Source organism: Aethalodelphis obliquidens, unplaced genomic scaffold (genome assembly GCF_003676395.1).
Source record: "Aethalodelphis obliquidens isolate GAN/ISIS:26980383/991018 unplaced genomic scaffold, ASM367639v1 scaffold1, whole genome shotgun sequence".
NCBI classification, from domain to species: domain Eukaryota; kingdom Metazoa; phylum Chordata; class Mammalia; order Artiodactyla; family Delphinidae; genus Aethalodelphis; species Aethalodelphis obliquidens.
In genome coordinates this window covers 55,098,687-55,122,376 of record NW_020837945.1, presented here as the reverse complement: position 1 = coordinate 55,122,376, position 23,690 = coordinate 55,098,687, and the positions used below count along the sequence as shown (strand labels likewise).

Here is a 23,690-nt window from a genome sequence, read left to right as displayed (position 1 = left end):
AACCCGTGTCCCCTGCATCGGCAGGCGGACTCTCAACCACTGCGCCACCAGGGAAGCCCCAAGGCCTCTACATTTTATGTAGAATCCTTTCAGTTGGCAGTGTGGTGTCCCCTAACAAGGCCGGTCCTCGTAAAGTGGGTGAACTTTGTCTCATTCACTTGTTCCTTTTGTTCCCGGTCGGTTCTCTGGCCACCCTGGCTAGGGACTTTCTAAAGCCACCACCTTAACCCAAAGAAGTAACTTTTATGGTGGAACTTTCAAGCAACATGAGAAGCCAATGAGAGCTGTGATTGGGCGGGGCAACTTTAGTCCTATATAACGTATAGACTAACATCTTTGTACGTTAAATTGAGCTGCCCGTTGAAGGTGAGATGACTAAGGCCACAGCGCTCATACCATTCAGTAGCACTAGATGGCATTATATTCTATTCGCATTTTCTCAAGTTTTGTCTTCAGCTGCATCCATAAATACTTCATCAGCTTGGACATGTATTTGTAAAACTGGTTTATTTCTTTTCCTGAGTGAGCCTTTATGAAAAACGTTATCAGATTATTTTTGAAGTCACAAAACTCAAATTATCCCAGGTCACCTTCAAAGCTTCACTTTCTCAGTGCATTCAAAAGGGTTAGAGGTGACAGTTTCCCCCTGAAGGAAGGGCATCATTCCCTCGGAGGAAATTGCTATACCAGCATTTGTTTTTTATTTATTTTCTATTATATTGAAGTTAGTATTGAGAGAACAGCAGCAAGGCTGTAAGCCATATTAAAGTCCCAACATCTTTCTTATTTTTATTTTGAAATTGCTATTCAGTTTTACCTTTTACTTTTGATGGTATGTGCTAAGCACTCCTCAGAAGGGGTTAGAAAAATTGCGTCTGCCCTCAGGACTGTCTGCCAATGGTTAACTGACCAATAGATGGTGGTCACCCCTTGTGCCCTTTATAAACATCCACCCCCAGTGTTCTGTTTGTTTCTTCTATAGAATTTTATCTTTGGAACAGCCTTTAAAGATTTAATCAAACCTACGCTTTCAAACTTGAAACACCTTTATAACATCCCTGGCAGTATGTGCCTTGCCTATATTTAAATACTCAAGGGGGCAGGAACTCTCCCTGCCTGTCAAAGCAATCCATTTGAAATAATAGTAGTAATTATGGTGATAATGGCTCACACCAAGCATTATGTGTCAGGTACATCATAAATTCCTTTATTTGAGTGCTGTCCTATTTCTTGCTCTCTGAATGCTTTCAACTTATTTTCTATCCCCCTGTGATGTCCAGAAATAAATAAAAGTTTCCAGGTAGGAGTTATCACCTTCCTTGTTTTAGTTTTGATGCTTTTATTGATTCATCCCAACGATGGAAACATTCGAAAAAGTCAAGGGTAATAAATTAAAAAATTGAAATATAGTCACAGACAAGATTGAAAATGTCTATTTTAAAAATGCTTTAGATTCCAGTTCTTGAACTACAGCTGAAGGCCCTCAGAACATCAGATCTATAGGTGATGTGACAAACAAAAGTAATCACTTGTCTCTCATCCTGTTCCAATCTTCAGGGATGTGATTTGACCTTAGATTATTCCTAGCAATTCTAAAGAGAGCTCCGTTAATGATATACGTTTAGAGAAAAAACAGTTTTGTCCAAAAGTGGGCTGAATTAAGTGCTTTTTATTTATATATTTCAGGAAGCTCTGGAACGCAACGAAAGCAAGATTCTTCATCTGCAGCTTGAACTCTCAGAAACTAAAGCGGAAATTGAAAGAAAGCTTTCAGAGACAGATGAAGAGATAGAAAAATGTAGGTATTTACAATTATTTTGATGAGCAACAATTGCATATTTTAGAATCCTTAACTGAACAGAACCCACTGTGTTTGGCTGCTTTTATGACCCTTGTTGGACTATTACCAAAGAAACAGCCAGTCTAACCCAACACTAGAATCTTTCTAGTAAGCTCAGCACTGTTAATATAAAGGAATACCTCTACACGATTACTATCAGTTTTTTATGATTTTCTTATAAAATTCTTTTTTTTTTTTTTTGCGGTACGCAGGCCTCTCACTGCTGTGGCCTCTCCCGTCGCGGAGCACAGGCTCCGGATGCACAGGCTCAGTGGCCATGGCTCACGGGCCCAGCCGCTCCGCGGCATGTGGGATCCTCCCAGACCGGGGCACGAACCCCTGTCCCCTGCATTGGCAGGTGGACTCTCAACCACTGTGCCACCAGGGAAGCCCTTATAAAATTCTTTTTGAGCAGCTTCTACTTGCATACAAGACTCAAGATAACACACCAAAAAAGAATAAGTATGTGGACAAGGACCGTGTATACTGTCTGGGTTTCCCTACAACAAGCTGCTTTCTTGAGCGTTCAAGACACTGACTGGTAATGCTAAATAGTGGAGGAAAAGAACTAAAAGATGTGATGCTGGGCATTAAAATTAATGTCAGATCAGAGTGAAGTTTCCACATCCCCCCTGCCTGTACCTGTAGCCGTTTGTTTGGAGAGGGGCCGGAGCCAAGAGCTAAGCTGCTTATGAATCCCTGTTGAAGCAGCTGAGTCTTAATAGTCAGGAAACTGAATTAAACAGGAGTCCTGGGTTGCAGGATCTCTTCTTAGCTTCATCATAACAAGCTGATGATTTTAGAAATTTTGCTTCTTAGCTTCTCAGTGAAGTGAGGGGATGAAAGCAGCCCCCTCTGTGTCACAGAAGGTGGTGAGGAAGATCAGTAAGCTGATGTTGGCAAAGCACTTCACACTCTAGATCAAAGGCACAATTATAAACACATGGAATTAACTATGATTGTATTATGCATCTGATCTGTTCCCTTAAGTCAATGCCGTATGTCAGCATGGAAAAGCATTTTTGAGTCTGAGGTTCGACTGGCAACTTGCTTTTAACGTGTTTGTTAAACAATTAAAAGAAAAAGTTACCATGTTCAGTTGAACTGGCCTCTTACCCATAGCCCATCTTCAGACAAAACTCCCGTGGGGGTCATTTTTTTAATGAGGATGTCAAGCCAAATTTGGTCCTCTGTGTGCTTTGAGTTATCTTTGCTCTCACTCACTGGCACTTTCCTCTGTAGGACTGACTGTAGGGGTGAATTCTGGTCTACTTAAGAGGCTCTGAGTCCTTGTGTAAAAGAATTTTTTGTTTTTGATGGAGGGCAAAAACATTGGGCCTTGATATTTGCCCTACTTCCTTCCATGAGGAACAAAAACGAATGTCTCCTTGCGCCGTTAAAAAAAAACAACAAAAAAACCCCCCTCGTTTCAGGTAACGTCAAACCTGTGCCTATTAATAAACCCAGCTAAGTACAACTGAACCCTGAGAGTCTGCATCTTGTCAGATACATCTGAATGTTGTAGAGCTGTTCCCCAATTATAATAATTTCAGTGCAAAGGAAGCTGGAGATCCAAACAGCTAGGGCTGGGAGAAGAAAGAACTGAAGACGAGGCAGGAGCTGCGAAGGGGCTGAAAAAAGAAGGGCGGGCTGAAGGGAGGAATAAGCTATTCATGAGTTTTAGTTAATGATTCATAATAACTGTCACAGGTACATCCAGAAAGGAAAGATGAGCATATCTTAACAAAATATCACAAATACCATGCAGACCCTTTCGGTGTGAGTGCCCTGTGCCAGTGGAGATTGGATCACAATGCCTCGGTCAAATCCAAGGGTTTAATCTGACTTCAGGGCTAGGAGAGGATGGGATCTTAAGGAAACTGAAGAGAATGCCAGGGGGAAATACTAGCAAAGCAGACGATTTTGAGCAATCAAGGGTAAACCATGTAAAATCCAGAACTCAAGGGAAATATTGCCTGAGGGAAAGATGAGGTTCAAGGTCCTCTTTCACATAATCCTTGGGAAGCTCCATAGAAACCGAAGGAGGCCTGTGAAGCAGGACCCGAGAAGCTGAAGGGACCAGGAGGACAGGAGAGAGACTCAGAGGCAAAGGCAAAACCTTGGTAGAGCTGCAAACTGGGTAACTCATTCACTCATTCTCTGCCACCCAGCCCGCTGCTCTTCCATTCGGTGAGGACTGATCCTGTATGAGCCGGGCTGGAAGCCTGTTGGTGGTGAAAGAATGAGCAGCTGGTACACGAGTTGTATGTTTCACTTGCTCAACAGATATCTGAGCGCTTCATGTTGGCAAGACGCTGTGCCTGCTCTTCTAGACGGGGCTTCCCAAACTTTTATGGAGTGTTAGGGCTTTTTTGTTTCCCTACAAATGTTATAATTAGCAGAGCTAGAGGTAGGCAGGTGACAGTGCAGTCACTGCTGGAGGAGGGGAGGAGCTTTGATGGCTAGCTTTGATACTTGCCCTCATCCACACAGGAAAGGAAGAGTGACATCATGGCTCCTTGAAGGCCGGCTGGCGGCCATGACTGCAGTCTAAGTCAGGCCCTGCTACAAGGCCCCAGACTGGGTCGAGAACAAGTTGGTCAGTTGCATCCTGAATCTTCTCGGGCCACTGACTATATACATCCCCCTCCCAACTCAGGGTATTCAAGGAAATGCTGAAATGTGTGGCAGTCTTCTCAGTGACCCAGAACGAGGGTGCCCCTGGCCTGCATTCTGCTCTCCCTGGACACACCCAGCGAGGTGCTGTGGAAGGAGCTTTTGGGAATGAGGTATCGAAATGCCTTACTCTATCGAAGTGTGCTTGTTTGCTTTGGTTTGATCATCTGTGGAAGGGTTAGATGTATGGGGTCACATGGTAGATATTTTTGGCTTTGCAGGACATAGAGTCTCTGTTGTAGCTACTCAACTCTGCAATTGTAGCTTGAAAGCAGCCATAGACCATAAGAAAGTAAATGGTCATGGCTGGGCCCATAGCCCATAGTTTGCCCACCCCCAGCCTATGGCCTCAGGTACCTGGTAACATTCCGTCATCTTTTCCTTCCATATTGTTCTCTCCTCTGAGTTCAGTAATAGCGAACTTTGCCACATGGTCTCAATTTACATGTACTATCCAACTTAATTTCTTTTATTGTTTGAGTCTCTGCCAGAAGAATATGTTTAAATCTCTTCTCATTTCTAAGTAAAATATTTTAGTGCGACTTCAAGAAGTAGCAGCTCAAACTCAGACATGGCATTTAGTTAGCAAAATAACTTGTTAATCACTTTAAAGCTGAATCGCATGTATTAGAATTAAGGAAAATCTTTCATTTCCCTGATATAGACGAGCAACATGGCAAGAGAAAAATATTACTGATTGAATTGACTGTCAATTTAAATCCTTAACTTTTTCAAGTTTTAAAAAAGAACGGTTTTGTTCTTGTTTGCATTTGGTTTCTTTCCTCAAATTGTGTTTCACAGTTCAGAAAAAAAAGAGGAAAGAAAGAAAAGGAACTTCTTACCATATTGCCCTGGTCCTGACTGCTTCATTTTTCTTAAGAAACGTACTCAAGGAGCTTTCATTTTAAAGATTTCTTGACTCTGCATGGAATGCACTGATTGTTTAGTGGCCATTCTCTAGGCCTGTGTTATACAGAAGCCTCTTAAACCGTAGCACTTTCTACTTGTCTGTAGGCACTCATGAAGTTTCATAAACAACGGTGGAAAAAGTACAATTTGAAACATTCATTTTGTCTGCCTAAGTAGAATATATCTCTGTGCAGAGGATTTTGACACCAGCTTAGAGACGCCTTAGTGTTCCTGCAAAAGGAGAGTCAACTGTGGCAAAAATGAGTTTCCTCATGTAAGACAGAACAGTGTCTTAAAGCTTTCAGTGATGCTGAGTGTGTGTCACTGTAGTATTACGGGCTAGGGCTGCCATAACAAAATAGACTGCGTGGCTTAAACAACAGAAATTTCGTTTCCCACAATTCTGAAGGCTGGAGGTCCACGATCAAGTTGCTGGCGAGTCTGGACCTAAGACCTCTCTCCTGGGCTCACAGGTGGCCAACTTGCTGGGTCCTCACATTTTCTTTACTCTGTGCACACCCATCCCTGTGTCTCTTTGTGTGTCCATATTTCCTCTTCTTATAAGGACATCAGTCAGATTGGATTAGGGCCTACCCTAAGGGCCTCGTTTAACTTAATCACCTCTTTAAAGGCCCTGTCTCCAAATTTACTTGCATTCTGAGGTACTGGGGGTTAGGGGCTTCAACATATGAATTTGGCTGGGGGGAAGAGAGGAGGGACAAAATTCAGCCATAACAGTCCCTAGTAACATTACATGCTGGCATTCCTGTAGGATTCTGATCTGGGAGCAGAACAAAAGCCCAGGACCTAAGGATAGGCAGGAGAGGCTGGCCGCAGCATGTGGGAGCCAGGACATGGCGCTGGCAAAGGAGAGGTGCTGACTCTGGAACCAGAAAGAGTTCTTTCCTGTACATTTGCATAACTACTTCTGAAACCTCCGCCCCATCCATGGGGTGAGGGTGATCACAAAAAGTGGCCCCTCCACCTGTCACCCAACGGGAAACCCTGACCACACTCTTACTCCTCTGTAGGCTGTGTGACTCGCTGCTGGCCTCAGAGATCGGAATACAGGCTCAAAGACAGCTCAGTGTGGAACCTAATTCTGAATCAAGATGAATATGTGTCTGCTATTTGTGTGCTGATGGGCTCTATGAGTATGTCTTGTCTTATCTGCCCAGTTCTAGGCCCTGTTTCATAGGGTGAGCTTAACAGGGCCTGTGTTATAAGAGTTACACTGTCCTGACTCACAACCACAAAATCTTGATGGCTTAAAACCATCAAAGTTTATTTTTGCTTTGTGTTAGAGTCCAATGTGGGGTAGGATGGAGAGTGGGTCACTATCCCAAGTCTCTCAAGAACCCAGGTTCCTTCCATCTTCTGATGCCAGATCATCCATGTGTGGCCACCAAGTTTGCTATAGATGGGGAAGAGAGAGCACAGGATCACACAAGTAAAAGGCTGTATGTGTGAGCCTTGGAAACACTTCTGCCCGTAGTCCATTGGTCAGCATTCAGTCACATGGTCCCAGACTTACTGCAAGAGTCCTAGGAAATGATTGCCATGGGTTCCCCACAGTTTTTCATTGTCTCTCTGAACACACATCTATTGTGTAAGCTTCTGTAACTTTGCAAAAATGATTTCAGCATGGACCTTTCATTGTTATAAAGGCATATTGAAGTAATTCAATATCACACAGCAGTTGGTTTTCTCAGCCTATCCTTGGTTGTACTCCCAAACGCCTGGAGAAAGATAACCATGCTATTCTAGGGGAATTTGGTGTCCCAGGCTGTTAGAGCAGGATTGCTGGCGATCAGGACTTATTCCAACCTGGGTGGCTCTTTCTTGCCATGTTCAGACATGTTTCACCGTTGAAAGTATTTAAATATTATGCTGGTCTGAAAGTGCATCCTTCCTTCACCCTTAGCCACTCTAGGGAATCTAGACCGTCCTGGAGGGGGTCTTAGATAAGGCGAAGACTGCCCCACAGGAACCTCAAAAAGATTCTGGTGCTTTTCTTGATTTTTCTGGGAAGTTGGTCTGGGAATGATGGACATGAGTCTGTTATGATGGACAAATGCTCACTGACCTAACCCTTCCATCTCCATGGTTTCCAAATGAAGACCCTTTAGACTCATTTTGTTAATTACACAGAATTTTTCTTGAATTTTAATTTTTTCTGATTCCTAAACAGTTGTGTGTACAAAGCAGGTAACCTTTCTTAATTTGGGTGTATGATTTTTCCCCTGAATGTTATTCTAAAATTAGGAGGAAGCAGCAGTGTGCTATTGACTCCCTGCAGTCGAGTTCGGAGCAGAATTGAGGGCACTGGGCTGAAGAGGAGCATGGAAGGGGACCTCACTGAGATGGAACTCCAGCTCAGCCGTGTCAACCGCCAGGTGTCAGAGGCAACCAAATCCCTGGGCCAGCTTCAGCTCCAGATCAAGGTATTTTCAATTGTAATGCAGAGGTGAGGCAGGGATGTCTCTGCTTATGGGAGCAAACCAAGCAGCAGGTTGTGTTGAGCAATAAATGTGAGGACAGCAAATCTAATCCTTCGGGAGAGCAGGAAGATGCTTACGTTGAATCGCTGGGGCTTGTTCAGAGCACGCATGCGTAAGCGCAGGTCCCGCTGAACTGCCAGGGATCCACGTCCCCCGCGCGTGTTTTCTCTCGCAGGACCTTCGGGCGCAGCTGGAGGACAGCACACGCCTGAACAGTGAGCTGAAGCAGCAGTTGGCGGTGGCCGAGCTGCGTAACGCTCTTCTCCAGGCTGAACTCAAGGAGCTGAGGGCCTCGCATGAGCAGACAGAATGCGGGCGCAGGCTGGCAGAGGAAGAGCTCCTGAAAGCCACAGGAAAAAAATCAATCTTTTCCACACCCAGGTGGGGCCTGTAAACTCACCATTAGCCATGTCAGCTGGTGGGAGGCAATGGATCCACACTGGTTGGCCTAGGACGGTACACGGTTGCCACGTGGAGCCTTGCAGGTGGCCGGTGAGGCAGGGAGAGCCTTTGGCAGCAGAGTGGCGGTCTCGCCCTTCATTCATCCCAGATGCATTGGTTCCCTAGGGCTGCAGCAGCCAAGTTCCCAAACTGATTACAGAAATGTAATCTCTCACAGTTCTAAAGGCTAGAAGTCTGAAATCACGGCATTGGCAGGGTCCTGCACCCTCTGAATCTTGCAGGGAGTCCTTCCTTGCATTTTCCCAGCTTCTGGTGGTTTGTTGGCAATCATTGGTGTTCCATAGCTTATAGATACGTCACTCCAATTCACCTCCTTCACATGGCATTTTCTCTGCATCTTAACATCATCTTCCTTCTGTATCTGTCATTGTCCAAATTTCCAAATTTTTATGAGAACATCAGTCATATTAGATTTGGACCCACTCTAATGACCTCATTTTAACTTGACTACCTCTCTAAAGACCCTATTTCCAAGTAAGTTCACATTCTGAGGATTGGGGGTTAGGACTTCAACATATGTTTTTTGGGGGAGGGACACAATTTGAACCAAAACACTAAGCCCTGCCAGAAGAATGAACTGTCAGGGTACTCACAGCTAGGGTGCTGGGGAGAGAGAGAGGAACATTCGCTAGGGTTCCAGAATCATTTGCCTGCTTCTCCTTTTCCTGCTAAGCCATGTATTCCCCGAGCATCCCAGGATTCGAAATAAATGCTCCTGCTTCAGAGCCAGGAGATTTCAAACAATTCTGAGTGGCTGCTGACAGATATGATGAACTGTCAGGACTGGCTTCTCATGGAAGGTTATGTAAGTGACACAAAGCAAGAATTCTTAAATCGTTGCCATTCTCATGGAATCAGGAGAAGCCATAGTGGCTAGGACAAAAGCTCGATAAACATTTTTAGGGCACCCACCGTAAGCTGAACAGGTATGCATGGTATAGACAGATGCAAAATATCTCCATCGTCCTAAAAAGGTGGAGATCTAAGTTAACACACTGCAGTGCACTGCTGGGATTGTAGTGATAAAGCAAGCACAACCCTACAGAAAGCCTTCCCTGATGATCCTAGACTTAGGTAGATGCACAGTATGCTTAATCTGAGTCATGAAGGACATGGAAGAAGTCAGCCAAGTAGAGAGAAAAGTCATGGTCAGAGGCATGGGGAAAAGAGGAAATTTAGGATGTTAAGGAAAATTGATATACTTACTATAGCATACGGTAGGGGGTAGGAGAGATCAGCAGAATTGATGCTAAGGGAGAGGCAGGTAGAGCCAGGTCACCAGGGATCTTGATTTTGAGACTGATGGAGTTTGAATTCTATCATGCGGCTAATGGGGGTCTGCTGAAGAATTGTGAGTAACTGGGAGGCAAGTTATTAGATTTGCATTTTAGGAAGTTTACTCTGGTGATTGTTGTGAAGGATGGATTAATGCAACTAGGGGCAGATGTGCCATTCTCTGGGATATTTAGAAACATCTGTGGGATCATTTTGGTTGCCATAGAGACTGGGAAGTACCACTGACATTTAGTGGGCAAGGTCCAAAGATACTAATGCTCCCGCAAGATACAGGATAACTCAACATCCCAAAGAATTGCTCCTCCCAGAATGCCAACTGTGACCCCACTGAGAAACACTGGATAAAAGGAAGTATTGATATAAACCAAAGATGTACCTGCTGGAAGGCAGTGCATTTAGTTTGTGCCTACAGTTTGTGCCCATGTGCATGACACGATCCTATTAGGATACCATGTGGTATAAAACAAATAGGCTATACGTTATGCATAATTCCCAACAGGCTAACTTACTTCAATATTTTCTTTATCTCTCAAGAAAACTTAACTAAATACAATGAGTGGGAATCTTATAAAGTAGAATATTGAAGTTTTAAAAAGTAAATCATTCACTGTCTGTAGTACTTAATATCTGTTGGTAACAAATTATTTGCCATTCATGTTATAACTGATGATATACCAGTGGGTCCCAGTATGATGAAAAACCACTAGCCTAGAGAGAGATAAGGACATCAACCAGAGCAAAAGCAGACATAGAGAGAAGGAGATAGATGTGAAAAAGAAGAAAGAAAATTAGGTAATAGCCCTGATCTCCAGAGCAGAGTTTCTGAAACTTTACGCGTACAAGAGAAACTAACACAAAAATGCACAGTCTCAGGCCTCATCCCAGACCCACTGAATCAGAATCTCTGCAGTAGGAGGAATCAAACGAGTTTTCAGGTGATGCTGCCAGTGCAGAAACTACCCTTTGAGCAGCTCTGGCCTAGGTGACGTGTTGCTCACAAAGGACTTCTCCCCCACCTTAGCCATTGGTGGCCCCCTTGCAATTACTGGAACACCGTCAATCTTCTGATTGACATACAATGAGTATTTTCTAGAACCTTCTGCATCCCCAGATTTCTAGCCTGGAACGAACATATGAGGCCAAACTTATCCTTGTCTAATTACATGTGTCCTTTTTCAAACCTGAGCTGTGACAATCTAGATTGCTCTTCTGCACAGTACTCCCTCACCCGCTGCTTCCCAAACCGAACCAATCATTCAGCTTGAAAAGATTTTAACCATCAACTCCCTAGCAGGTTTTAAATGATTCTATGTATAAATGAATCACCATTTATACTGTACCTTTCTTTACAAAGAAAGAGTTCCTATGGAGTTATGTGCAGTGAGCATCCCAGCATACTCCAGGAAATACCCTCATCCCTCCAGGCCACACCCATGGCAGTGGGAGGCCTGAGGCACACAGAGCCTGGCTCTCCATAAGGACAGAAGAAGCAACCTTGAAGATGAAGATGCTTCACGCCATCAAGGAGATAGGGTAGAACCTGTGAGGCTGGAGTATCTCTCTTCCTATTTCCAAAGGCTTAATCTTGCCACTGAGAGAGGTACTAGCTAGAGGAAAAGTGAATGAACAGAAGAGAAATTAAAAATAGGAAGGCTATGCCTTTTAAATACATTCTCTATGCTAAGATTTCACACCCTCAGAAAAACTGTGCTACAAACACAGACCAAAAAGGAGTTTCAGCCTCTAATGTCACAACCCAGGAAGGAAAGGATTAGGGCAGCGTCAGCCAAAGAACACAAATAATCCTCCAGTGTAATGGAGGTTTCTCAGGCCTGGGGGATGAGGCTCATCTAAATTGCTTTGCCCACCCCCTCACTGCAAAATTAATAGAAGCAGAGGTAGATAGTGAGGAAGATGTTCTTCCCCTGGAGCAGCATGCAGGACACTGAGTTTTATTCCCTAAACCCCTGCTTTCCACATGTCTGCTTTTGACCCTGACTTCTGCTCTGGGACACTTGCTCCTTCCCCATCAAAGAGCAAAAGGCAGAAAAACGTATTCCTCAGCCAGCTGAAAACCAAACACATGTTTGGGGCTTGTAGGTTGTCTGGGTCCATTTCTCCTTTCTGACTCAGGCTGTCATCTCTCTGGTACTAAACCTCTGATGGATGAAATCCCTTGCATCCAAGTCTAACGTGGTCTCCTGGGCCTGGAAGTATGGCTTCATGAGTGTGGCTGAGGAGAGGAAAACACCCTCCTGGTCAGAGCCCCTCCCATTGCATGTTCTGAACAGACCAGCTTGCCTTTGCACCAATGATCTCAACTTGCCTAATGAGGATGTTGCTTTTCCTTAGAACACGAGTCTCCTCAGCCAGAAGAAACTGGAGGTTGATGTTGCCAGGATGCAGAAGGAAGCTGAAGAGGTGATGCGAGGGTGTCAAAGTGCAGAAGACAAAGCCAAGAAGCCACCTACAGAGGTGGGTCCATTGACTGTCTGCTTACTCCTGTCTTTCAGAGCTGATGGGAGCGGTAGCCAAGGGGCAAGGGCAAAGCTGCAGACAAAAAGGATTCCATTGATTCTCCATATAGCTAGCGGGAGGTTAGCTGACCCCTCTGCCTCTGTCCCCATTTTGAAAAATTAGGCCAACTGGCTCCTCCCTTCCACCCTGTCCACACAGTGAAAAGGAGCAGCTGAATTGCCATAGGCAAAATCTTATGAAAGCAAGAGATTTTTTAAAAAGTTAATCCACTTTCCACTTGCAAATCAATATATCTAGTGTCTAGAAACAATTCCTCTTGTGTTTCCTTACCCATAGCTATTTTTCCTGGGGTCTGTAATAGCTTTATGATGATCTGCAAAGAATGCTTATTGCACTTATTTTTTTAAAATTTTTATTTATTTATTTACTTATTTATTTTTGGCTGTGTTGAGTCTTCATTGCTGTGCACAGGCTTTCTCTAGTTGCAGCGAGCGGGGGCTGCTCTTCATTGCGGTGCGCGGGCTTCTCATCGCAGTGGCTTCTCTTGTTGCAGAGCACGGGTTCTAGGCATGCGAGCTTCAGTAGTTGTGGCTCGTGGGCTGCAGAGCGCAGGCTCAGTTGTTGTGGCACATGGGCTTAGTTGCTCCACGGCATGTGGGATCTTCCCGGATCAGGGCTTGAACCCATGTCCCCTGCATTGGCAGGTGGATTCTTAACCACTGCGCCACCCGGGAAGTCCCTATTTGACTTATTTTTTACAGCCCATACTATTGCTTCAGTAACAGAGTCAGGTTGGTGAAGAAGGGCTTCAGGATTGGTGTACCTTCGTTATCTGCAAATTTAAAATTGTTGATAGTGGTGCTTTTCCTGAATGAGACTAAGCTCAGGGTTGGCTGCCTTGACTGTACCTTTGTGGGAACTGGAAAAAGACACCTGCTGGACCCCCACCGTGGGTAGATGCAGACTTCTCTCAAAAGGCATGGCAAGCAGAAGGCAATACTCAGAAAAAAAAAAAAAATGTCATGGAGGAGGGAGGTGAGGAGAAGTCTGTGTGTGAAGAACCCAGCCTTGCAAGTGCCAGTGCTTGCTGAGCAGAGCTTGGGCTTGATTTCAGCCTCCACCCACTCCATCCCCATCAGGTGGTCTGTGTAGTCCATCAGACACACAAACACATGCAGCAGCCCTGACCTTGCCCTGTGAGTGAAAACTGATGCTCTCGCTAAAAAGTATATGGGAATCGAGGAGACAAGATATTCAATTCGATTTTACATTAGTCGTTTTAAAATTCAAGAGGAGGGAAAAGCTTACTGAGTTATTTAGCATTTGGGGAGCTAAACAAAACTTTTGCACCAAATCCTAGCTACCAGATCACTGTAGAATCCAGACGAATGGGGAAGCGTGCCTAGCACTCAGCCATTTTGTATCAAAGCAGATGCTTTCTGATGGAAAAGAGGTGTGTGAAAGCTTAAAAGCGTTTGGTCAAGGAAAAAATAATATGCTTAACATTCACGAAAATCCACATGGATAGAAAGGAATAAAAAGAGCTTTTACTCCTGCTTGGTAGGTCTATGCAGTCACACGTTAGGAAGACTCTATCTGCATAACCTCATCTTTATAAGATTTCCTTGGCAGTGTTGAGAAATGAACTCACTACCTCTTTCCTCGCTTTAATCCTCCAATAGTTCAGCTGTGAGTTCCAACCCCACATAGCAGAACCCAGTTACCTCCGTCGTTCATTCTTTGCCCCCACCATCTACACAGACGTCTCACACTTAAATTATACAGATGGTTGGTAACCTGATAGACAGAGAAACTTTGTCTGGGAGGGCAGTGTTCTTACATTAAAGGCACTGAGAGAGTCATGAAACAGTTCTTAACAATTGCAGCAAGACGCCAAGCCCTTAGTGTACATAGCCAAGAGTGGGCTTCACAAGAATTAACCCTCCTTGTGCCAGATTGTTGGCACTGAGAGCCTCAGCTGCTACCAAATTCCTGGAGCCTAAATTTGTTTGCAGTTGCGAATCACAGAATTATAGAAGTGAGACGTGAAAAAGGTTCTCATAGGCACTCCACACGTTTCCTGGTGCATGATGTTAACAGGACGCGTCCTGGTGCTTTACTCAGTTAAAAGCTGTACCTTCAGTTGGTCATCTTTCTTTCAATACAGGTGTTGTATAATAATACTCACATGGTGCTTCATCTCTGGTCTGTTTCCACCACCCCTCACCCTAATCTCCAGTAGCTGCTGCTATCGTGATTGCCTTCTGGTTAACAAACTCGAGGGCCACAGAGGTCAGGGAGAGCGTGGTGGGAAGAGATTAAGTACACAGAGGCAAGGCATGGCACCTAGTCACATCAGGAACAGAAGACTGTGGGAAGAAATGTCAAGCTTGATTGGCTGCTGGACTGTCTCTGTCCCTTTCCTTCTTTTCTAGGTAGCAAACACGTCAGAAGAACTGATGAAGGAGCAAGACACCAATGCCCGCTTGGAGAGGATGAGAGAGAACATGGAGCGGACAGAGACTTACAGGAAAGGCTGGATGACGCTGAGCAGACTGTCGTGATAGGGAATAGAAAGCAAAGCCAGAAACTCGAATCCAGGGTAGGAGTTCGCCTGCATAATCATGGGGTCTTGACAACTCCCAATTCGAAGCTTATTGTCCCGTAATATCATACCAGATAGTCCCTGCCTCCCTCCTCACTTTTGCTTGTAACATGCTCCGATCTTTGACAGTGTCAGAGCTCAGTATATTCTTTCATTCTTCTTGACTTTGGGCCACTAAATAGGACTTTTCTTGGACTGGGTGCAATCCGCCATCCTGCTAAGTAACAATGCGGTACCTCCCGCTCACCTGTGCCAGCTCTAGGGCTCCCCACAGCCAGGGAGACCAACTGTTTCCAAACACACCCTCGCAGTCTTGCTTCTGTGCCTTTGCTCCTGTTATTTCCTCTGTGGAGAATGCCCGTTTCCTAACAGCCAGAGAAAGGGGAGGGAAATAACTAAATCAAGGATCAAAAAAGACTTAGTGAAAATACAGTAAGGCCTGGCAGGAATGATGTAGTAGCTGCCTTTAGGGAGCTCAAAAATAAACAGCAAGACCTAGCTTGAAAATAGGATTTTTAAAATTATCGAATCAATTTCAGTGACACCGTATAGGTCATGTGACAAACGCTATAAGGATGGAAAGAATAGTTGACTGGGATTTCATGGTTCAGAAGGGCCCCTGAAAAATAAAGTACTGTGTTTGCACATTTATGGTATATCCGTATAATGGAATACCAATGCACATTTATGGTACATCCATATAATCACACTGATTAGAAAGGAGCGAGGAAGAGCTCTGTAATGTCCTGGAGATCATGGCTAGTGGTATAATGATGATAAAAGGTACAGGCGATGTTGAGGGTATACAAACTTCTGTGCAAGAAAGAGGGGAAATATGAAGACATGTACACATTTGCTTGTATTTTCAAAAAGAATTGGTGACAGAATAAAACAAGGACTAATAAAAACAATTACTCATAGGAAGAGAACACAGAGATAAAAGCTAGACCTTCTGAATGTAACTTGTGTAGTTGGTGTGATTGCAAAATCATATGAAACACACCCTCCCCCTTCAACCCCCTACCCCGTGAGCTGCTTTATTTCTCTCCATACCACTTATCACCATCTAACATAGTCTGTATTTTATTTTGTTTCGTTTGTGTGTTTCCCTTCCTTAGAATGGATGCTTATAGAGGGGAGAGATTTTTGTCTGTTTTGTTCCCTGCTGTATCCCTGGCCCTGGTGTCTGGTGCATAGTAGGCAACAAATATTTGTTGAATGAATATTATGTTAACCTTGGTTGTATAACTCTGTAAGGCTGCAGGCCAGCTGTTCATCTGCACTACAGCCCTCCCACAAAGCAGGGCTATGGGGCTGTGGGTGACATATGTGTGACAAAAACTCAGAGTCTGATTTCTTTAGAGAGTCAGAGCTTAACACAGAGAAAGTAGCTTAAGATGAGGCAGTACATTGGCTGAATTCTTAAAGAGTGCTATATATAGCTTATTCTCTCTCTATACACTACGTACACTCATCATACACATGTGTGTGTAATTTTGTAATCCAAGAGGGGAAGTTTATCACCTCTGCATGGATTAGCCTTTCACATCCTTGAGTCTAAACAGCCCTTTTATGAGCTCACATAGTTCAGCCAGCTCACTTTTGGCAAGGCAGTTTTCCCAGAGAGTTTGCCCTGTTTCACCACGGCCAGAATGAGAGTGCACCCGTCTTCCCTGATGGTGTCACTATTTCAAATGATCGTGCCGACAGGCAAATGCAATGCCCGCCTGGCTTGCTGGCTGCCCGTCTGTCATCTGAGACCGTGGTTTGCTTGCAGGTCTGTGAACTGGATGGTGAACTGGAAAGCGAAGTCCGACGCATCGCGGAGGCCCAGTGGGGAGCCCGCAGGTTTGAGCGATGCATCAAAGAGCTGACCCACCAGGTACTCCGGAAAGCCACTCCCTGTTCCCCTGGCTGTGCTCCACCCTGGGCAGATGTGCTCCCTCAAGTCTGAAACGACCCCCTAGGTCTCCTGTAGTTCGCTCTCCATCTTTGGTCTCCTTCAGCGGGAGACATCAACCTGCCCTTCCAGGGCTCCTGTGCTGTTATTGGTTTGGGGTAGTCCCGTTTCAGAGCTCTCAGGAAGCAAAATGTGAGCAGCAAGTTGCAATTAGAAGGGAAAAGCTATTTATACTCTCCTTGTTTTTTTCACACATAATGTCTGCAAGCACTTTCAGAAAGACGTCTTCCTGTGAGAGGCTGAGTGAGAACAATGTGTAAATGAAGTGACTGGCAGAGACGGGGAAGGGGGGTGTGTGTGACTCAGCCATCAGGTTGCATGGGACGCTAGCTTAATTGGAGCAGGGGACATTTCCACTCTTGTTTTCTGGCCGCATGAACACTCCAGGCCACCGAGGACTCTATCTGGTGCTGGTGCCAGGTGGAAACACAGCAAATGCTGAGAGGTCCCTGCAGCTTTCTGACTGTTTCCCTGTGGACTAGCCTTGGTCTAAGCAAATAACTGAAAAGAGGTGGGCAGACTTCTTACCAGTAACTAATGTATTGCTAAACTAGCAATGTACTCCTTCACTTGTGTTTTCATTTTCTAGCCTTTCTTCCCTTTCCTTCAAATGGAGAAGACCAGAGATTCCATGGTAGCAGAGGCACAGTGCTCATCACTCTGGGCCCAGCACCTTCCCAGCACAGAGTAAGTACACGTGTTTCAGTTGTTAAACACAGATGCCAAAGGTCACTTTCTAGCCCTCTCCGCTGCACAGTACAGCTTGTTCCAATGAAAAGGCAAACCCATCCTAGGTGCCCGCTTTACAGCAACTTGGACAGCACTCACGCAAGATCTGCTGGTCCTGATGCTGGTCCCTGAGGTTGAGTTGGTGTCAAAGACATCAAAGTCTTCCTTCCTTGCAGTCGGAAGGGTAGTGTTGATAAGAAAGCAGAACGCTTCAGAAGCATCATCTTGGGCTAATTAAGATGACATGAAATGAGCTATTTGCACAGTTCTTCTTTGCTGAATAAGTGGTTCTTTTCTAAGGCGGGTCAGTCTGACACTGGGGAATGCGCCCATGGAATGTGTGGCTGAGGAAGTAAACACCTGGGGATCGTGAAAGGTGTGCTATTCTACTCTTTTCTTGAGCAAGGATAAAACACGAGGAAGCAAAATGCTGCTTGTTAATTACGTCTGGCTTTTTCTTTCTATTTTCCTATGGATTATTCTTACAGTTTTCTTCTGTAAACAGGTTCATCATACAACAATGCACCAAAGCTATACTTTCTTTGGTTTCTGTTGTCCCAAGGAATACAATCTTATTCTATTGTATTTTTATCTTTGTTTCTTGGTAGCAATAATCTTAGTGTTTCCCTTGTACTAGTATGGTGGTGTACTTCTTGATTTCTTCCAAGTGTCTGCCCAATGTTTAGAGTATATCTATTCAATTATGCAGTGATTTTCTGCCATCAAGTCAGATAATACCTATTGAGTACCTTTTAATGCAAGATAACAGGCTAGACCCTGTCAGTTTAAAGAGACATTAGAGAGCTCTCCACGTTCTTTGATATCAATGCCTGGTTTTGAAATGTTCAAGGTAGATGTCGAGTCAACTCAATCTGTTCTCCTTTAACATCAAAATAACCATCAGGACTATGAGGCAGGGTGTTTAGTGACAGTACATTGTAGATGCCATTGTGAAATGTCATTTTGAAAGGGACATAAATATGGTTTTCCTTTCCTAGGAAAAATCCTCCAGGAAGATCATACTGTATTGGAAAAGGGAATCAAGTGTCACCCCATCCACAAGAGTTCTATGGCCAGTCCCCACTGAGCATTTATCTTCCCCAGTATGTCCCTCTAGCATCTGGAAATTCATCCTATTTTCCTCTCCCCAGTGTCTAAAAAGGTATGCTGTAAAGCAGGACATAGGATTAGGAACCTGTACTCGTTATAGAAGGTAAAGACAGTTTTCCTCCCCTCCTCCCACCTTTCCATCCACCTGCTCCATGTTACCTTTGTCTGCTTCCTATATTCAGGGATCTGTGTGTAGATGTTATTTAATCCTTACCAATCTAAATATGGATATAGTATCTTCATTTCTAGGGATAAGAAAACAAAATTTAGTCTTGGGTGTGTTCTCCAGGAACTGGATGCCAGGATGGGGTTAAAGTACAAGAGATTTATTGGAGGTAACACCTGGGAAAGATAAAGGGGAGAGCAAGCAGGCTGAGGCAGAGGAAGATTTCAGAGCACCTTGCGAGTCTGACACCTGTGAAAGGAAAGGGTGAAGGAAGGAGGATGGGATAAAAGGAGCCTCCGGTTGCAGTGCAGCTCTGGGCAAGTCTCCAGCACATAGATTGCTGTAAGAAGTCCGATGCTGGGCAAAAATGCCGGCTCCTGGTAACTTGGCTGTGCCCCATTATCGGCTGGGGGCTGCTTGGGGAGTGTGTGATCTCAGTATAAATGCTACAGCAGATCCCAAAGGCACTGCAGTTGGAGGGTTTCAGGTACCTGCACGCCTCACAGCTGAGTGGCGGGTTGTTTTCTTGAAGGGAAATCTGAGCCCTGCACAACTATGGCAACCACAGTTACTTAATGCCTTGGAGGGAGCTGAGATATGAACCTAAACCTAACAGAGGCTTTGCCTCCCCACGTGGGGGGAACATTAATAGCAGCAGCCACCTAGCCTTTTTCAGTTTTCTTCTGTGTGGCCTCCTTTACCACACAGTAAATTTACTCACCTGAGTAAATTGATTTTAAGCAGTTAAACCTCTATTGGGTTTGGAATTCCCTATGACCACATAATTCTGTGAGTCTTCAAGTTTCTTAAACCTGAGAGGTAGAGAGCTAGGCGGATTAAAACAAAGAGGGATTTTATTTTTAAAGTAGATATCTCATTTCCCCAGTCAGGTTATTTCTTATATATTGGCCCCTGCCTTAGGAAGTTTAAAATTAGTAATTAATTATCTACTATCAGATTGTACTTTAAGGTGGGAGTGGGGGAGGAGTGCTCTAGGCAACACAAAGAGTTGGTTAAACCAAACTCTCCTTCCTCCCTCCCTTCCTTTACATATATATATATATATAACAGATAACATTGTATCACTTTGGGGTGTACAACTTAATGATTTGATATATGTTTACATTGCAATATGATTATTACAACAAGTTTAGTTAACACACATCACCCCACATAGTTGCAAATTGTTTTTTCTTGTGATGAGAGCTCTTAAGATCTATTCTCTTAGCAACTTTCAAATATACAATACAGCATTGTTAACTATAGTCACCATGCTCTATATTACATTCCCAGGACTTATTCATCCTGTAACTAGAAGTTTGTACCTTTTGACCACAATCACCCATTTACCCCACCCCCAATCACCCCCCTCTGGCAGCCTCTAATCCGTTCTCATATTTATGTGAGTTCAGTTTTTTTAGATTCCACATATAGATGAGATAATATATTGTCTTTCTCTGACTGATTTATTTCACCTATTATAATGCCCTCAAGATCCATGCATGTTGTCACAAATGGCAGGATTTCCGTCTTTTTTATGGCTAAGTAATATTCCTGTGTGTGTGTGTGTGTGTACACACACACACCACATCTTCTTTTTCTGTTCAGCTGTTGATGGATACTTAGATTGCTTCCATATTTTGGCTACTGTAAATACTGTTGCCACGAACATGGGGGTGAAGATATCTTTTTTGAGATAGTGATTTCATTTCCTGCAGATAAATACCTACAAGAGGAATTGCTGGATCATATGGTAGTTCTATTTTTACTTTTTTGAGGAAACTCCATACTACTTTTCATAGTGGCTACACCAATTTGCATTCCTACCAAGAGTGTACAAGGACTCCTTTTCTTCACATTCTCACCAACACTTGTTATTTCTTATTTTTTTGGTGATAGCCATTCTAACTAGTGTGAGATGATACCTCATTGTGGTCTTGATTTGCATTTCCCTGATGATTAGTGATGTTGAGTACCTTTTGATGTACCTGTTGGCCATTTGTATGTTTTTTTTGGAAAATTGTCTATTCAGATCATCTATCCATTTTTAATCAGGTTTTTAATTTTTTTGACATTCAGTTGTATACTTTCTTTATTTTTTTAGATATTAACCTCTTCTCAGATAAATGATGTGAAAATATTTTCTCCCATTCCACAGGTTGCCTTTTCATTTTGTTGATAGTTTCCTTTGCTGTATAGAAGTTTTAAAGTTTGATGTAGTCTCACTTGTTTATTTTTGCTTCTATTGCTTTTGCTTTTGGCATCAAATAAGAAAAAAAATCCTTGTCAAGACCAATGTCATGGAGCTTACACTCTGTGTTGTCTTCTGTTGTCTGAGTCTTATGATTCCAGGTCTTAGATTCAAATTTGTATCCATTTTGAGTTCATTTTTATGTATGGTGTAAGATAACAGTCAAATTTCATACTTTTGCATATGGCTGTCCAATTTTCCCAACACCGTTTATTGAAGAGGTGGCTGTCTTTTCTCCATTATCTATTCCTGACTCATTTGTCATAAATTGGCCATTTATATATGAATATTTCTGGGCTCTCTATTCTGTTCAGTTGATCTACATGTCTGTTTTTATTCCAATACCATACTGTTTCAATTACTATACCTTCGTAATATGTTTGAAATTGAAATCAGGGAGCATGATGCCTTCAGCTTTGTCCTTCTTTCCCAAGGTTGCTTTGGCTATTCGGGGTCTTTTGTGGTTCCATTCTATTTCTGTGAAAGGTGCCATTGTAATTATGGTAGTGATTGCATTGACTTTGTAGATTGCTTTGGGTAGTATGGATATTTTAACACTAATTCTTCCAATCCATGAGCACAGAATATCTTTCCACTTATTTGTGTCTTCTTCACTTTCTTTCATTAATGTCTTATAGTTTTCAGTGTGCAAATCTTTCACTCCTCTTGGTTAAATTTATTCCTAAGTATTTTATTCTTTTTGTTGCAATTATAAATGGTATTGTTTTCTTAATTTCTCTTTGTGATAGTTCATATTAGTGTACAGAAACATAACTGGTTTTTGTATAATGATTTTGTATCCTGCAAATTTACTGAATCCTTTTATTAGTTCTAACAGTTTTATTGAAGTCTTTAGGGTTTTCTATATAAAATATCATGTCATCTGTAAATAGAGAGACTTTTACTTCTTCCTTTCCAATGTGGATGCCTTTTATCTCTTTTTCTTGCCCAATTGCTCTGACTGGGACTTCCAGTACTACGTTGAATAAAAGCGGCAAGAATGGGCATCCCTGTCTTGTTCCTGATCTTAGTGGAAATGCTTTCAGTTTTTCACCATTGAGGATGATGTTGGCTGTGGGTTTGTCATATATGGCCTTTATTATGTTGAGGTAAGTTCCCTCTATGCCTACTTTCTGCAGGGTTTTTATCATAAATGGGTGTTGAATTTTGTCAAAAGCTTTCTCAGCATCTATTGAGATGATCATATGGTTTTTATCCTTCAATTTGTTAATGTGGTTTATCACATTGATTGATTTGTGTATATTAAAGATTCCTTGCATTCCTGGAATAAACCCCACTTGATCATGGTGTATGATCCTTTTAATGTGCTGTTGGATTGTGTTTGTTAGTATTTTGTTGAGGATTTTTGCATGTATGTTCATCAGTGATATTGGCCTGTAGTTTTCTTTCTTTGTGACATCCTTGTCTGGCTTTGGTATCAAGGTGATGGTGGCCTTGTAGAATGAATTTGGGAGTGTTCCTCCCTCTGCTATATTTTGGAAGAGTTAAGATAGAGTTAAGCTAAGATAGGGCTTAGCTCTTCTCCAAATGTTTGATAGAATTCGCCTGTGAAGCCATCTGGTCCTGGGCTTTTGTTTGTTGGAAGATTTTAAATCACAGTTTCAATTTCAGTGCTTGTGATTGGTCTGTTCATATTTTCTCTTTCTTCCTGATTTAGTCATGGCATGTTGTGCATTTCTAAGAATTTATCCATTTCTTCCAGGTTGTCCATTTTATTGGCATAGAGTTGCTTGTAGTAATATCTCATAACCTTTTGTATTTCTGCAGTGTCAGTTGTTACTTCTCCTTTTTCATTTCTAATTCTATTGATTTGAGCCTTCTCCCTTTTTTTCTTGATGAGTCTGGCTAATGGTTTATCAATTTTGTTTATCTTCTCAAAGAACCAGCTGTTAGTTTTATTGATCTTTGCTATCGTTTCCTTCATTTCTTTTTCATTTATTTCTGATCTGATCTTTATGATTTCTTTCCTTCTGCTAACTTTGGGGTTTTTTTGTTCTTCTTTCTCTAATTGCTTTAGGTGCAAGGTTAGGTTGTTTATTCAAGATATTTCCTGTTTCTTAAGGTGGGCTTGTATTGCTATAAACTTCCCCCTTAGAACTGCTTTTGCTGCATCCCACAGGTTTTGGGTCGTTGTGTCTCCATTGTCATTTGTTTCTAGGTATTTTTTAATTTCCTCTTTGATTTCTTCAGTGATCACTTCGTTATTAAGTAGTGTATTGTTTAGCCTCCATGTGTTTGTATTTTTTACAGATCTTTTCCTGTAATTGATATCTAGTCTCTTAGCGCTGTGGTCGGAAAAGATACTTGATACAATTTCAATTTTCTTAAATTTACCAAGGCTTGACTTGTGGCCCAAAATATGATCTGTCCTGGAGAATGTTCCATGAGCACTTGAGAAAAATGCATATTCTGTTGTTCTTGGATGGAGTGTCCTATAAATATCAATTAAGTCCATCTTGTTTAATGCATCATTTCAAGCTTGTGTTTCCTTATTTATTTTCATTTTGGATGATCTGTCCATTGGTGAAAGTGGGGTGTTAAAGTCCCCTACTATGAATGTGTTACTGTCGCTTTCCCCTTTTATGGCTGTTAGTATTTGCCTTATGTATTGAGGTGCTCCTATGTTGGGTGCATAAATATTTACAATTGTTATATCTTCTTCTTGGATCGATCCCTTGATCATTAT

At 42.9% G+C, this 23,690-nt stretch overlaps 1 protein-coding gene across 1 annotated transcript in view; it reads left to right on the top strand.

The window, feature by feature from the left end:
• The window catches only part of MYH15 (myosin heavy chain 15), a 169,846-nt gene that overhangs the window by 141,879 nt on the left and 4,277 nt on the right, over window positions 1–23,690 (top strand). Inside the window, 9 exon segments of the mRNA XM_027118388.1 lie at window positions 1,691–1,802; window positions 7,691–7,729; window positions 7,731–7,869; window positions 8,102–8,278; window positions 8,281–8,307; window positions 12,037–12,159; window positions 14,598–14,679; window positions 14,682–14,764; window positions 16,545–16,649. Coding sequence (XP_026974189.1) covers window positions 1,691–1,802; window positions 7,691–7,729; window positions 7,731–7,869; window positions 8,102–8,278; window positions 8,281–8,307; window positions 12,037–12,159; window positions 14,598–14,679; window positions 14,682–14,764; window positions 16,545–16,649 — 887 coding nt within the window.